The 16,017-nt window shown below is 40.0% G+C and overlaps 3 protein-coding genes across 3 annotated transcripts; 1 reads left to right on the top strand and 2 right to left on the bottom strand.

Annotated features, from left to right (window-relative positions):
• dbx2 (developing brain homeobox 2) lies at nt 1–5,085 on the top strand. Its single transcript, XM_079568016.1, has 4 exons — nt 1–571; nt 1,299–1,397; nt 3,000–3,184; nt 4,832–5,085. Exons 1-4 carry the CDS (start codon nt 247–249, stop codon nt 5,003–5,005), a joined length of 783 nt encoding a protein of 260 aa, XP_079424142.1. The 5' UTR covers nt 1–246; the 3' UTR covers nt 5,006–5,085.
• Nucleotides 5,086–6,354: 1,269 nt separating this feature from the next.
• Nucleotides 6,355–10,793, bottom strand: LOC306971667 (prolactin-like; the record flags this gene model as incomplete). The annotated part of the gene is made up of 5 exons (XM_079568013.1): nt 10,737–10,793; nt 10,494–10,666; nt 9,940–10,038; nt 8,227–8,412; nt 6,355–6,564 (listed from the first exon to the last, which is right to left on the bottom strand). The coding sequence occupies exons 1-5, from the start codon at nt 10,744–10,746 to the stop codon at nt 6,355–6,357; spliced, it is 678 nt and encodes a 225-aa protein (XP_079424139.1). The 5' UTR covers nt 10,747–10,793.
• Nucleotides 10,794–14,102: 3,309 nt separating this feature from the next.
• szl (sizzled) lies at nt 14,103–15,717 on the bottom strand (the record flags this gene model as incomplete). Its single annotated transcript, XM_079567869.1, has 4 exons — nt 14,103–14,421; nt 14,849–14,941; nt 15,136–15,302; nt 15,443–15,717. 4 exons carry the CDS (start codon nt 15,715–15,717, stop codon nt 14,111–14,113), a joined length of 846 nt encoding a protein of 281 aa, XP_079423995.1. The 3' UTR covers nt 14,103–14,110.
• Nucleotides 15,718–16,017: the final 300 nt, after the last annotated feature.

Genomic DNA, 16,017 nt, shown 5'->3' with positions numbered 1-16,017 from the left:
TTGTCTCTGGTGTCTATCATTTAATAGGCTAGTTGACATAATGAATGAGCCAGACCCACCTTCTGCCACTCCAATAGACCCAGCCTTATCTGAATTGTGAACACATTAGTGTCTCTCAGCCAATCACAGCGCAGCCTGCAGCCGAGCGCCGGCCGAGGGAAGAGGAGCTGTGAACTTTTGTTTTGCTCTGAGTTTAATGAAGTTGGCCTGGTCAGTCCCACAGGATTAAAGACTCAGAGCTGGACTATGGTCTCACTGCAGAGCTGCGTCAGGACCAACATGGCCGCCTCTCCTCCTCCGTTAGCGGGATTCGGCAGCTCCGGGAAGTGCTTTCTCATCGACAACCTGCTGCAGCCACATCCCTCCCCGGGACGAGCGGAGGGGCTGGGGAGACGATCTGTGGGACCGAGGACACCGTCAGGGGGACAGAGGACACAGTCTTTGGGACATTTGGGGCAGTCCAGCGGAGGGCCCAGGACATCGGCGAGTCTCAGGAGGAGCTGGAGCTGCGAGTCCGGAGGAGGGTTCCCAAGTCCAGGCCACAGTCCAGAACCAGTCCTGCAACACTCAGGTAAAGTCCACAATCGTTCATATTATTGACAATCATTTCTTTTGGCCACCAACACATCCAAAAATGTACCAATAACATAACAACACAACTAAAATATTCCGGTATATGTTTTTTTATATTATAACTTCTACATTACTACCCACTCATTAATCCACTCAATTAATCTAAAACACAAATCGATATTCCGGCATGTTTTAGGAACATTGTAAAAACTGACTGCTATCACAATTATTATTACACCATTTTCACATTAAACTGTTTCTGTTGTCTTTCATTATGCTATATACATAATATATCATATGCTGAAAAAGTCTACTTATGAAGGAATAGAAAGTGAAGAGAGCTGAGTATTGGCACACAGCTCCAACTATAGATTTCAGCAGCCTCAAATGATACTTGGCTCTGAAGGAAGCTCACTTTTTCCACTAAATTGAATCACGACTTCATGGACTCAAAACATAATAGAATTGATTAATAGTGTGTCTTGAAGTTTCCTCGTGGTGCTTCACATTGATCTATTCCCTGATGCCAAACAGTTTCCACTGGTAAAAACAGCAGTGCCTATAGTTGTCCACATCCAATCGCCAATAATCCCATCAACAGATTCATAAACCAGGGAAGGGGAAGTGAATTGGAGTGCAGTGTTGTGGAGTTCAGACTTTAGTTTACTGGATCTTTCAGTGTCTCATCCTGACTGACTCTCCCCTCCTCCCTCTCTCCCCTGCAGGTGTGCTGAGCCGCGCTCTTCTCCGCGGGCCCGACTACTCCGAGTACCCGTACCTGCTGGCGTTCTGCGGTGGGTCCAGCCCCCCTCCCGTCTTCTCCAGTGAGTGTTTTCTGCCTCAGCTCCTCTCTAAGCGCGAGCAGCGGGGTCTCCCATGCTCTTCACAGCTAATTACTGATGCAATGCCAAAGAGCTAATTCTGCGTTCAACTCTGCACAGCTCTATTCATACGCATTCACGGCTGTTTGGGACGGGGCGAGGGGAGGGCTGCAGGCCTTTTATAAGACCCCAGGGCCCCCTGTTTTGTACTGGCACATACGCACTTTAGTCGAGCAAATATGCAGAGCTAATAAACATCCTGTCTTCTGTCATATTAAGATGATCAGTACCGGGTCAAAACCTCATGAAAATAAGCTTAATAAGTCTACAGAAGTCATGTAAACACTTAAAGCCTCTACTCGGGCAACAGCACATGAATAAACAGTGATGGATTGTAATGTAAAAGAAATAGTCTTGAGAACAAAGTAATATAGCAAATCAATAACAATCTCGAACAAAAGCGCTGAAGTTTAGCCAGAACAATGGACAAGTGAAGTCCCAAAGCAATTCAACGTCAGTATCTAAACTAGGCTTTTCTTTATCCCGCTGATGTGAAAATGTGTAGACTTCCTGAACCAGGGTGGAAAAAAACAGTTTCTTGCAATAAACAAAATGTTATTGAGAAAATATCACAAGATGAACCTCTCATCAGCGGTCATTGCAGTCGTCGTGTAGCTGATACTTTCCCACAGTGCCCAGCAACACAACAAAGCCCGAGCTGGCCGTGACCAATCGACACATTCAGTCCACCATCCACACGCGACCTCACCTCAATTTTTCACTGCAGCAATGAACTCCAATGAGCACAAAACCTGTGGCCATCTCAGTGCAGCGAGGGCAGCCCCAGGAACATCCCACAGCCTTTGTGTGGCTAAAGAGCTGAGCGCGCCCACTCCCCCTCCTTTCTCCTGTCCCTCAGCGCTCATTCCTGCCCATTGGGGACCCCTTGACTACGACATAAAGCATTCAATGCAATTGACTTTTATAGACTTATTCGAGCTCATCTTCGCATACAAACTGCCTTCATACCTGCAAGTGAAAAGATTTAGTGTTGGGCCACTGAACCATCGAGTAATGGCATTTCCATTGAAGTGCCTTATTGTGGGGGTTCCTCAGGGCTCTATAGCGGGGCCGCTGGAGGAGACACACACGTTGCCCAGGGATGACCTGGTAATCAGCTCTTTAAGTCAAAACCATTGAGTTCCAATAGAGAAGTGAAAGGCATGTCCAAACCTGTTATGTGCTCCCCAGAGGTGGTCTATGTGCACATTTGTCGTACAGATTAAAAAGGCAAGATTGAATGGACTGGATAAATCGTTCGACTTGACTTTTGTTGTGCATGCACCTGTGAGTGAAGCACCGTGGGATTGCTCACCACAGCTCACCAAATCCCCTTTTCTCCATTCAAATGCCTTCCTATTCTCTTTAGTCACCCCGAGTTTGTAAAATTGGGCAAACGGAAGAATGTGATCAAGTGTGACAAAACCCAACATAATCTCAGTGTTAAAGGAAACTGTTGGATCAATGCCGTATGCAGCTGTTTTTACACCAACAGAAAAAAAAGATACTCATCAAGTTGTCTAAAATATTTTCTTTACCTTTCAGAGGGTGCAAATCTTCCCATGTGGGCTCCGGATAACAATCCCAAAGCTCGCCGTGGGATCCTGAGGAGAGCTGTATTTTCAGAGGAACAGCGGAAAGAGCTGGAGAAGACCTTCAGGAGACAAAAGTACATCAGCAAGACAGACCGGAACAAACTGGCAGCGAACCTCAGTCTCAAGGAATCACAGGTAAAAGCCTAATTTGAATTGTCAACGCAAAAGAATATCTGCAAAATATATCGCCAGTTACTGTTACCTCAATATTAGATGCTGCAAAAACCATAGCACAAGAAGCCACTATACATTGCAAAATGAGGTTTTGCAATGTATAGCGGCGTAGAGAAATATATAGTACTTTTTAAAATCTTTCTAATTATGTTTTTACCCTCAGTTGGTCATGATTTAATAAGTAGTAAGTCTTATTTAGAAACAATTTGATGAAAAAAGTAATTGTAATCAGATGTTGAATGTCAATGCTGTGAACCAAGGGCGGACTGGCCATATGTCCATTCTGGAAGAGCACAGAAGGGGACACTGGCTCTAGGGCCACCGGTCCCGCCTTGACCGAGCTTTACCCAAATCTAAAAGCTAAAAAGAAAAGCATCAAAATAGCGACAAAAAAGAGGATGAAAAAGAAAACAAAAATGTGACAGAAAAGCAACAAAAAAGTGACAAAAAATGTGATGAGAAGTCAACAAAAACATGACAACAAAGCAACGAAAAAAGCAACAAAAAATTATAGAAAAAATGTGACAAAAACACAACAAAAAGCCACAAAAAAGTAATGAAAAAACAACAAAAATATGACTAGACAAAAAGCTACAATCACTTTTGTAGGTCTCAGCTTTCAAATGAGGCGTTACACTGTTGCTCTCCAGTTGAGAAGCTTTTAGATTTGGGTAAAGCCAAACTGGAGAAAATGCGCTCCGTTAAGGCGGGTGGTAAGTGCACATTTACGCTAATTTGGGCCAGGCTGGTCAGACTCCAGGGCTGTTTTTCAGTCCCAGTCCGCCCCTGCTGTGAACTGTGTTGAAATTGTTTAATTGTTTCTATAGGCATCAGCAACGCTTTTAAATGCCTAAATAGTATATTTTAATGCCACAATTGCATATTTTATTTATTAAAATTTACAAACATTCCATCAAACAAAGGAATGAGGGTAACATTTGATATTCAGAAGCAAACTGGACTTTTGAGCAAAACCTTTTTTTTTTTGCCAAAACATCAGCTGAATGTGTTTGACCATAACATTTGAGATTCAACACCAGTTTCATTTAATGCTTTTTTAATGATGTTTGAAGCCTTTGTTTTGGCACAATTAATTTCATGACATTTAAAGTGCATGGCAGGCTTAATGCTTTTGAAAATATGAGTTATTTAGATGGGTAACATCAGGTTTAAGTACTTATTATCATTTTATTTCAGTGAAGCATCAATTTAATGAAGTATTTTTATTTCAATGCTACTACAAGAGCTGCTGACAGGAAGTGACATAGATAGAGGTAAAGTTCATAAAGCAGTTTTCCCATTGACATACGGTAATATGGTTGGCACGGCAACAGTTTATTTGCCTCTACCTATGTCACTTCCTGTCAGTGTCCAATAAAGTGAAGATATAAACATCACAAAAACTGTCAAACTAAAGAAAGCTGGTAGCAAAATCTGTATTTAAGATTTAACTGTGTTTTAGCAATGAATGCTTAGTAATGCCCTGCAGAAACCCTGTGTTTAAGGTTTTTCAAGACAGTTAATGAATATTGCAATTTTTTCTTGTATTTTGCCGCCCAAGTGACCCCACAAAGTCCACTAAAGGCCTTCCCTGTTTCCGCTTTGCAGGTTAAGATTTGGTTCCAGAATCGAAGGATGAAATGGAGGAACTGTAAAGAGAAGGAGGCTCACACTAATCGCTCCCCGATGGACGAACTCGTGGCTCGAGCTCAGGACGACGAAGCGACGCAGAATCACGACACGAAATCAAACGAATCCGCTTCAGAGAAAAGTGATTCTTGATGGATTTTTGATGGACAATTGAGTAGCAGTGTGAGCGTGTACAGTGAATCAGTGGTTCTCATCTGGTGGTTTGGGACCATTTTCAGCGACTAAAATCACTGTTTATCAATCGTTTTGGAGTCAAATACAAACAGCAGATTGTTTTAATCATAGGTTGAAATGTATGATTTTATTTGGGTCATGACTAGGGCTGGGCACCGTTAACAATACCTGTAAGGTACCAGGAAAAACGTTTAGGTATTAGTGGTATTGAAAAAAATAAAAATATTGAAAGTAGGTACCAATAAATAATAAAAATAAAAACTTTAAATCCAAGTTTTGATGCTGTTAGACAGCATTGAAGGAACTGACTTGGATGTTTCAGCTCAAATAAATGATTTTTTCCCCCAATTCTTTTCCCAATTTTGTAATTTTCCCAATTTTTGCCCATGTTTTAATTTTAATAAAATCTATTAATTAAAATAAATACATTTTATTACATTTTTTTAAAATTTTCTAATGTTATCCCGATTTCCCCCCATTTTTCCCTTATTTTTCTCAACCGTATTTCACATTTTCCCCCCAATTTATTATTTTTTACCCCAAATTATTCCATATTTTTGCCACACTTTCTACCAATTTTCCACCATTATTTCCGCAATTATTCCTCATTTCTGAAACATTTCTTGACATTGGAGATTAACCCGCTATTGTACATTTGCAGATCTTCATCGTCATTAAAGTCCTGTTTTCTGGTTCCAGATGACAAACATTAAAGTATCAGTATCGAAAACCAAGTATCGTTACGAATCGGTATCGAAGCTCTAGTCATGGCTCGTTTTCATTGGTCGGAGGTGCATCCCGAGGCTACACCAGATCAGAACCACTGCTGTAAATGCCACGTAAAGACTAACAGAAGTAGAGTGTGTTTCGACTCGATGTGCGTAGTTGCCGTTGCATCATAAATGTAGTTTAATTGCTTGGTCAATCAAATCCTTACACTTCAGTGGGTCGAGAGGCGATTTCATGCTTATTGCACTGATATATCTTTCCACGAAAGAAAACAGCTGTCCTATAATTATCTTAAGTGACTCATTCACTTTTAAAATAGGACTTTTTTTCTACAGTTTCCAAAGCACTGCATGCTTTATTAGTGGCACCTATGTAATTTCGATTGGGATGTTTTGTAAATATATTTCTTGATCTTTTTACTTGGATCATTTGTAAATAAAGATTTTTAAAATATGTTTGGGTTGATTTTGAATTCTTTGGGTTAAATAACGAATGCACTCAGATAAGGATGATAGATGTTTTTATTTATAGTTTATTTCAAATGCTGAAATATTTGAGAGTGCGTGACCACGTTGCCATTAGCAGTCCAGCTTGGGGACAGTGGAGCACTTGAGGATGCCCAGGTACGTTTGTATTTTGTTGGAGTCTCGCCTGAAGCACTGGAGCAGGTCGAGGTGGTCCAGCGATCGGAGCTCTCCACGTTTGTAGAAGGAAACGTCAGGGAACGGGTCCAAAAGATCAGGAGAGACGTGGCTCAGAGTGTTACTGTCCCGATCCAACGGCCTCATCTGTGATCACATCATAAAACGATTCAATGAAAACGCACACATTTGAAACATAAATACTAAAAAGATGCACCTACGGGAATGAATACAAGTCTTAGTGACTGAAAACACGCTTCAATGGATAGTTTTGTGCTAGGAGTTTCCCATGGGAATTCACGGGAATATATGGGAATTAACAGGGGGTTAAAAACAACTGACGGTTGCTTCTTTACAGACATATATAAACTGAAGCATAAACATTTAATTTGATAGTTATACACTGAAAAACAGAAATTAGATGTCTCAAAGAAATCATTTTTGCGATGTCTGACACCAGGGTTTGAAGAGGACGGTGTTTTAGGATGTACAAATAAGCTTTTAGAAATGGAACAGACTTGTATGTGTAGTGTATCCATCTTTCATACAGTATATAATATAACTGTATAGCATTACAATATTATATTGCTTAAAAGTCTTTAATTTAGGTCTGTTCTGTTTAAAGGCACACTGCGTAACATTTTGGACTACACTGTTGCCATCAACACAAAACATGCTCCCAATGACCAGCTCAATACGGAAAAATGCTATTTTTGCAGTGGATAATCAAAGAATGGATCTGGAGGGCCTAACCTGTTTAACTCTCAAACTTTAATCGACATCTCCATAGAGACGAGCTGGAGACGTACCCACTCCCAGTAAAGTTATAGTCATGTTTTAGCAGAGGTGAGCTGCACAGAGCAAAAGCACATGATTGATTGGGGTATTTTCCAATGGTGAAAATATCTGTCATAAAATAAATAAATGTGTTTCAATTTTGTTTATTGGATGAAATCTTACGCAGTGTGGCTTTAATGCAGCTCTGTGTCAGACACAGGCCCCGCCCACTCCTCGTTCAGTAATAGTAATAGTAATAGTAATGATAGTAATGATCTGTCATGATCTGAGTAAGAGGCAGGAGAATTTAACCAATCACAGTGTGATAAAACAAGATCATGATATCAAACTTTGCTGTTTGTCCCACTTATTGAAAGGAGTGCTAAGCAGGTTTAGAAAGTTAAGTTATGTTTTGACATGAGGATATGGTCCTCACACTTCTCCTATGGGTCGGGGGTGTGATGTCACTCAAATGCATATTTTATGGTTCAAAAACATATATTTTAGCTAATGGTTCACAAATTGTTTATTCAACAAACAATGCAAAAATATAATGTTTTCTTAAGCATTTTTAAGTTTGGAAAATTCCCAAAATTTCTGAGCTAAAATTCCCATTTAAAGTCTCTGAAATGTATCAGGAAATATCCGTCCCTTTGCAACCAGCTAGGGTACACAATTATGTTTGGAAAAACAGATGCTATCGATGCTAATGAGCTTCTATACTATGTACTACTAATTTTCTGAATGAATTTGTGGATATAGTATTCATCTTACATTCTCATTTTCTTTTGAGACAAATAAAAAGTTACATGGTTACTTTTTTTCATCCACTTTTTCATGTAAAATCCCATTATTTGACAGTCTGCATTATTGAACAATGGTTACACACATGTTGAATATTTCTATTGAGGATTTTCTTAAATGAGGTGCAGTGTTTCAATATAATTACTCATTCCATTGACATTTTGTTGCGTTTTCAACAGCTCAGTGGCAGAAAAGTATCTGCAAAAGAGTACAGAATCTCTCTCTTACTTTGGCAGTCACTTTGAGCACTCCCTCCCTGAGCTCGCGGACCATGTTGCCGATCTGCAGCGCCTTGTCGGGCCAGGTCTGGTTTGAATCCTCGCTGCGCTGCTGGGACATGCTCCAGTGAAGCTCAGAGAGGGGGTCGTCCCACGCAGAGAGGAGACGGAGGATCGCCTCTGTCAGCGCTTCATGCTGAATAAAGAAGCACAAAAACAAGGAAATACAACCACAGAAAATGTTTTGGTTGTTTTGTTCATTTAAAACTGCATTGTATTTGAAGCTGTACGTTTTTTTCCCTCTAGAAAAACAATTTGATGAACCGTAACTGTTGCAATGTGGAATAGTTTTTAGCTTTCAATAGAATTTAGTTCGATTGTGGATTTTTCAACAAGAACTAAAATATCTGCTTCCATGAGGTGAACACAAATATTTCTAAACTTAGACAAAATGCTTGAAAGAGCTAAAACAAAAATGAAAAGCTTAAATCAAAATTGTTAAATTGTGCTGTTTATCTTATTACAAAGCAAAAACAATGCTTGTTCAATACGCAATCTTATTTCAAGATACAAACCAGCTCAAATTATTTCTTCCAACCCCTTATTAGCCTTTTATTAAAGGAGCTATACCTAATTTTACTTCTAGAAATGGAATGAAATACATTTTGTCCTCCTTTAGTATTTGTAAACTCAAAGGTTTGTGGGGAAAACAGCTTGCATCAAATTATAAAACATTTATATCAATTTAATGACCTTTCAGGCTATTTTTCTAGCATTTTTGTGAAAGTGACTCTGAAAAGTGACCCTGCAAGTTGTGAAATGTGCCTATAAACTTAGGTATATAAAGAATTTGGATGCTACAAATATATAAGGAAAGTTACGAATGACTTTTGACCACAACTAACACTTTAATTTAGTGGCTTCCCCTTTCATTGTTTGCAATAAAAAAAATCAGGTATAGGACCTTTAAGTTAAGAAATGATAAAACATCATTATTCTAGTCCAGGGCTTATGCAGGAAGCAGAAATCAAATGTAATACTTTTGAATACATTTTTTACGCTAAAAATACAATATTTTTAAAAACAAAAATGTATATGTTTTACACATGAATTATTTCTAAAGGTTTGCAAAAATTTCACAAAACAGAGAAATTAGGGGGAATCTACTGTCTATATCTATATATCTATAATATCTACATTTGAAAACATACGAGACCCAACAGACAACTTGAGAGCAAACATGAAACTGCTGTTGTACATGTTTGGGTCCACATTTCTCGTTCATTCAGTCAATACATTGAACTCAACTCAATAAGCTTTATTGTCAATAGTACTACATCCACGTCCAGAGAATGAAGGGAAGGCAACTTTTTTATACTGTGCATTTCGTACACAAGGCAACTCAATGCGACTTTTTTTTCTCCATACATTGATGATGATAGACAAAAGTTAAACGAAACAATATCTAATACATTTAAAGGTTTAAACTTGGAGCAGTTTATTTAAATGATTTTTAATGTCCCGCTGAAACCCAGCTCTCATACTTACTGTCTGTATACCAGGATTTAAAATGAGTCAAAATAACGGAATACATTTGATAAATTAAATAGATTTTTTTTTTTTTTGCCTTTTTGTTTCTAATAATACAAGCTATTAGAGAATGCAGTTAAATAGTTTTTGTTCCCCACTGAACAGAACTCATAGAAATGTTTAAAACACTCACTCCGAGCCTTTGTGCCTTGTCTTTGTCGCCTGGTGTTACGATCCAGTGAGTGTGGCATTTCTGCCTCCCAATAGTGTTCCTGCGCGGGAAGTGGTTTTCCTAAAAAAAACAAACAAAAGACTTCAGGGAAATCTCGGGGCTAAACTTCTCAGGCTCGAACCTATTATGAATTAACGATTCTTCAAGATTATTATTGTTGTAATTCCAAGCATGAGATATTGAGCTTTTAACCCACAAAAACATGGCAACTTGCTCCCTCAAAGGAGATTTCCTCTCAACAAGGTTAACCCACAATTTCGGGCATTTTACAATATCAATATGAAAACATTTAACGACAGAAACATTTAATATATATTGCCCAATATTTGACTACATTTTCAACAGGAGAAGTTTCAAATTTATACTTTTAATGTTTCTTCTCATTCAGGTGCAGTGCCTTAATATAAAAGCATTTACCTTTGCGGACATAAAGTCTCCAAATCAATATGAACGATAATGTCTGTGATGTGACTTTACATAAAGTTCATTCAAAATAAGCAGGCACGAGCACTCACGATTTCAGAGTGGAGGTCGGTGGAGATGCCGAACATCCTTGAAGACTGTTGTATGACGCGGTCAAAGAGATCAGCCACAGACGGGACGTGGCACTCACTCTGCCCGTACAAACAGATAGGAGCTGCATCAATGCAAAACATCACTCCCACCAATGTGTAGGAAGCAATCCAAGCTGCAGAGAGAGCAGAGCATTGTAAGAAAAAAGTTAACATTTCATTTAAAATACAACCTACTTTCTTTACCTGTGTTCATTGCGTCTGTGTGATGTCAAAGCAAAGTGCCAGGGAGATGGATCGGCTGAAAAAGGCTTCTCTTCGTAGCTCATTTCTGGACTTAAATAATGACGATGCAGGTTGAACAATTTGGCTTCTGGGAAACAAAAGTGTGACGTTTCGCTAACGCAAGAGACACAGGCCTGACGCAGTTGGTTACTCATCTAAATGAAGTCTAACGTAAGCAGAAAAGCAAATAGTGTAAACAAGGTTGAACTATAAAGAGCGTATAAGACAAATGAACAGGGACGGGGGAAAGGATCCAAGAGATTTCTGTGAATTACACTATGAGGTAGTTTGTGCTTCATTACCTTCATGATGTCAGCACTGTAAAACAAGGTAATTGCAGATTTAAACTGTTGTCACAATTCATTTCTAATATGGCTATTTTTATTTGACCTGATTTTTTTTTTTACCGGGAAAGTGCCAGTGTGATTCAGTATCTCTTCGTCATGGATGGAAAGGGAAAAGTCTCACGTCAACTTCCATATCTGAATTTATTTATCAGACTGGACCCCCCCAAAAAAGTCGCCACATGGATTAACTAACGGTTCTGATCTGGGGTCTCTGCAGTTGGTCACGTTTAGGTTCAGCAACGCTATGTTCCCAAAGAATGAGATCTGAACATCCTGAATGCCCACGTTACTCCAGCATGATGGCACGGGCATATTTTAACATAATAATGCCAGGATTCATCGGGCTCAGGGAGCCAGAGTCCAGGTCTTAACTGCATTGAGAATCTTTGTGCTGGAGAGGGCTGTGCACAGTGGTCACACTCTCCCATTATCAATACAAGATCTTGGTTAAAAAATAATGAAATCTTAATGCAAAACTTGATGTTTTGCAGAAGCTTATTGTAACAATGTCACAGCAAATGTGGGCTGTAACCAAAACTAAAGGCGGTTCCAGTCGACTGAAGAACAGCTTCATACACCAGGCCATCAGGGAGCTGAACTCCCTGCCTTCCCTCCCCATCCCCCCGTTCCACAATCAAGGACGAGATAAATATAATTTCACAAAATTTTGAATCTTTTGAAAATATTACAGCATGCAACTTTCTTGGTCAGGCAGTGTATGATAGTTGATTAAATTCTGATTTAAAAGAGCTAATTTTGGTCAGGGCAATATCTAAGAATGCTGCATTTTCCTTTAAAAAGAGTTACATTGCAAATAAGTAAGTAATACATTGATTCAAGTGTATGATTAAGGTTAGTTTTTAAGACATCCAGAATTATCTGTGCAACATATTTTTATGAAGTATTGCATGTGCAACCTACACATTATAGAAGTGTAATTCTATGTAGCCTATTTGAAATCTATTCTTGCTAAATAAAGTACATTGAAATACTTGGGGGTAGATTACCACAATAGAGGACATATTCCTAATGGAAAAAATAACATACAGACTGAGACTACAAGAACCACAATGGGAAAAAAAATGGGAAAAATGGACACTGTACAAGCAAAGTAATTAATGATGTAAAACCCAGTCATGTTAATGTTATTGTTCATTTTTAAAAAAAAAGTAAAAAAAAAAGAAAAACTTGGGGGTAATTTACCAAGCGAGACAAAAAAGCATATTTACATATCAGTTTTGGGGGCCTGACACTGTAATATAATAAATGGGAAATGGTAAATTGAGTGCAACATGCCCAGAAAAAAGCTGATTTTATTTTTCAGCTTGTGATAAATTGTGCTCAAAATAAACCCCGTCTCGACTACTTTTAGTGCAAACATTTTGGGAACCCACTGATATTTTCCTCATTTTGTGATTAATATTTCATGCATTCAAAACACATCAGTCACCAGGGCATGTTTCGAGAGTCAGATTTAAGCGGCGTTTCCTTGGACGGGACAGAGGCGCCACGGCCGGATGAATATTCACACAGAGCGCCCCTGAAAGAGCCCGGGGTGGAACAGCCCAGCGCTGAAAACACTCCATTCAGATGCAAAGCGAGAGATCGGTCTTCTCATTAGCTCCACTTATACGGCCCATACAAAAGCTCTGTCCATTCAAAACACACTCATTTGTAAGACTTTGATGAGGTGCCTCTGTAGAGCACTTTACTTCATTAGGGGAGCTATGTTTGTCAATCTTTTAGGTCCATACAATAAAACCGAAGCACAAAAGAGCTCAAATTTCAAAATCATAGTATAGCAAATGCAAGTTTTAGTGCAAAAGGTAACTCATTCCTAAATATACCCAATACTATTTAGAGCAATCAATGTCAATAGAGATAAAATAACATAATATCTTTTACACGTTAATTGGTCATTTTATCAAACAATTAAACTACATTGCATTTAACATTAACAGAATTTGAAATCAAGACTTTTCCCCCGTAATAATCATAATCAAGGCTGTCAACATGGGGTGGGTGGTGGGGGCAAATTCCATGGGTCCCCCACAACAAGGGGGGCCCACAAATAGCCTATTTCTATTCAAATAATAGGGCTAATAAAGCTGAATCAAAACACTAACAGGTTTGAAACAGTTTAAAAGGTTTAAAGCTCTGAAATGTTCTCCATGTTTCCTTTGATGTTTCCGTTCCACTATAAACATGTACATTAGGGTTGACTCTCCAGCCAAGATGAAGATTATTCTGAATCTTAAGAGACTGAATAAAAAAGGCAAATGAGTTTGTGTGAGTGTTGTTGCTTTGTGAAGAAAGGATTAAGCGTAGCATGAGATCGAGGTGAGGAAAGCATTTCCTGGATGTTTTTGATGAGAACAACTTTGTAACAAGACATGTGGAAAGTGGGGACTTACTTTCATTTGTTTTGCTCATATTTTAATTGTAAGCTAAAGCAAAATAGGCCATGCTCATGAAGTGATACTGGGATAAAATGACAAATGTATAACCCTTTGTACCTTTTTTTTATACAATTAGAATATGTGCTACGAAGAACAGACTTTCCCTCATGGCTCCAGAAATCAAAATATCATGTATTGCACGTTCATTATACACATCATTTATCATAAAATCATAAAAAAAACGATCTGTGAGGACATGGTTATTATAATATTTTGGCAACTCAACCCACCACAATTAAATTAATCTAAATGACCTCACAGTTCAGTACAGAACTCATTACAAAAACACTGAAAAGCTTTTATGTATACTTAATATTATTTATTGTTGTCACACACAAACACACACATCAACAAAAGTGTTATAAATATCTCATAGAATATACAATCAATTTTACATATATTTATACTTTTTACAAGTCTGAGTGCATTTCTTTCCCTGTGCGCTGAGAGCAGGAGACATTATCCCACGCAGCCTCACAGGAAATGGTCAGTATATATAAATTTTGCATCGATTCCCTCCATCTGTCCATCAACACCTGTGATGCTTCCACTTTCGGGTGGCCACTGCGATGTTAAGGTCCTTCTTGTGCCAGGGGAAGACGTGGTTTAAGCCCAGAGTGCCGTCAGACCGGACCGCCCCGGTGAGGACGTACAGCTGGGAGCGTCCGGGCCGAGCCAGGCCGTGCGAACATCTGAGGTTGATGAGCAGCCACTGCTGGAGCAGGTGCCGCGTGTCGTAGGGGAGCAGGGGGCCCTGGTGGATGAACTCTACGCGGCCCTCGATCTCGAACTCAGGGTCTCCGGTCGGGACGCGGCGGCGGTGGATTTTAGCAGTAACAGCTGCAGAGAGGGGAAATTATGATTAGATTAGAAACATTTCATAGGTTTGATAGATAGATTTTGGTCAATGCATTTTGAGAAAAAGCAAAGGACTACAACAAGCATGCCGTTTTTTTGTGTGTCAGATGCCTTCCCTGACATTGCCCTCAGAGTCAGGGTAAAGCTGATGATAAATCTGGATTGGATTTGAGGTTTTTTAATTTAGAACCATGATTTTTATTAAGGGATGAGCCAACCATTTTTTTTTTTCATGTAAAACAGCCCAGCCATGAGCTTTTTTCACCAGTGGAAAAGCTTAAAAAGCTCCTAAATCCGCAGACCTGGCAACATCTTTGTTTACACAGACCTGGGACTGGCACAAAGTCTACACCTGATTCCGGCCCTCGTGCAATTTACTTACAATACTATTAAAAGCAAGACTACTCACCAAAATCATCTAGACAAAATGAGTCCAGGACTGTTTTCAAGGCCGGGGCGTGTTCCACTGACGGGCAGTTTTGGCAGGCAGGTTTTGGCAGACCTGGAAAATGAAATAAAATCGTTAAAAAAAAACTTCACCAAAAACACATTTCAAAACACTTCAATGCTCAGTTGCAGGATTTAGAAGTTTATGTAGGCAGTAACGTTTTAGTACTAGTAGTAGCAGCAACAGATGTATGTAGTAGTTAGGTTGAGTTAGCGTTATGGATTTAAATATCAATGTTTTGAGCATACCTTTGCCATAGTGGTTGAATTTGGCGTGCAGGGACAGACACTTGTCGTCTTCATCGGGAAAGCGGTCGCAGTTTAGCTCCTCAGGCCAAGAGTGCCCCTGACAGGAGAGCACTGGGGCGCAGCTGTCCCTCACTGCCACACACAGGCTGCGGCACGGCTGGATGAACCTGAAAGGGAAAATATACTTTACAAATGGATCCAGATGGTAGGCTATGATCATGCTTTCTACTGCTGTCATGAGGGCATGCCTTAGCTTTCTGAATAGATTTTACTTTGCTTACTGGACAATATCATTAAAGCTACTTACGTGTCGAGACAGTCCGGGGCGATGAGGGAGCAGAGGAAGGCTTGCGCTTGTGGGTGGCATCCCGTCTGCAGGAGCGGTCTCCAGTCTTCGGAGCGGGGCACGACTTCGCTCTCCAGGTTACTGTGGCCCAAGAAATTCGGCAGGCGCATCTCCGAGTACCCCACGTCTTTGCAAGCCCTCATCTGGTTCGGGATGGCGACGCAGCGGGTGGACTGCCCCATATCGAAAGCCGCAACGGGACAGGCCAAGGCGAAGAGTGCAAGCAGGACAGCCATGGTAAGGAGTAGAGGAGGTGATGCGTTTTGGAGCTAGTGCTGGGATTGTGTGGATGAGAAGAGGTCTAACGCTGGCTTTATATAGAGGGGGTAAAGACGGCCCAATCAGCCAGCGAGTCTGTTATCAAGTACCTATCAAAGACGCGGCAGAGACGATGTATGGGAGACAACGACTTGTTTTGGTAATGACTGGAGACACAGGGCGGAGGGAGGGGCGCATTAGGTAGATTTGGGTGCTTGTGTGATTTGGGACGTTGGAGAGGGGAGGGGTGGAGGTGGAAGGAGACTCGAGATGCATGA

Source organism: Gobius niger (genome assembly GCF_951799975.1).
Source record: "Gobius niger genome assembly, chromosome: 12".
NCBI classification, from domain to species: domain Eukaryota; kingdom Metazoa; phylum Chordata; class Actinopteri; order Gobiiformes; family Gobiidae; genus Gobius; species Gobius niger.
Note: the sequence above shows the minus strand (reverse complement) of the source record. Positions and strands in the feature narration are given on the sequence as shown.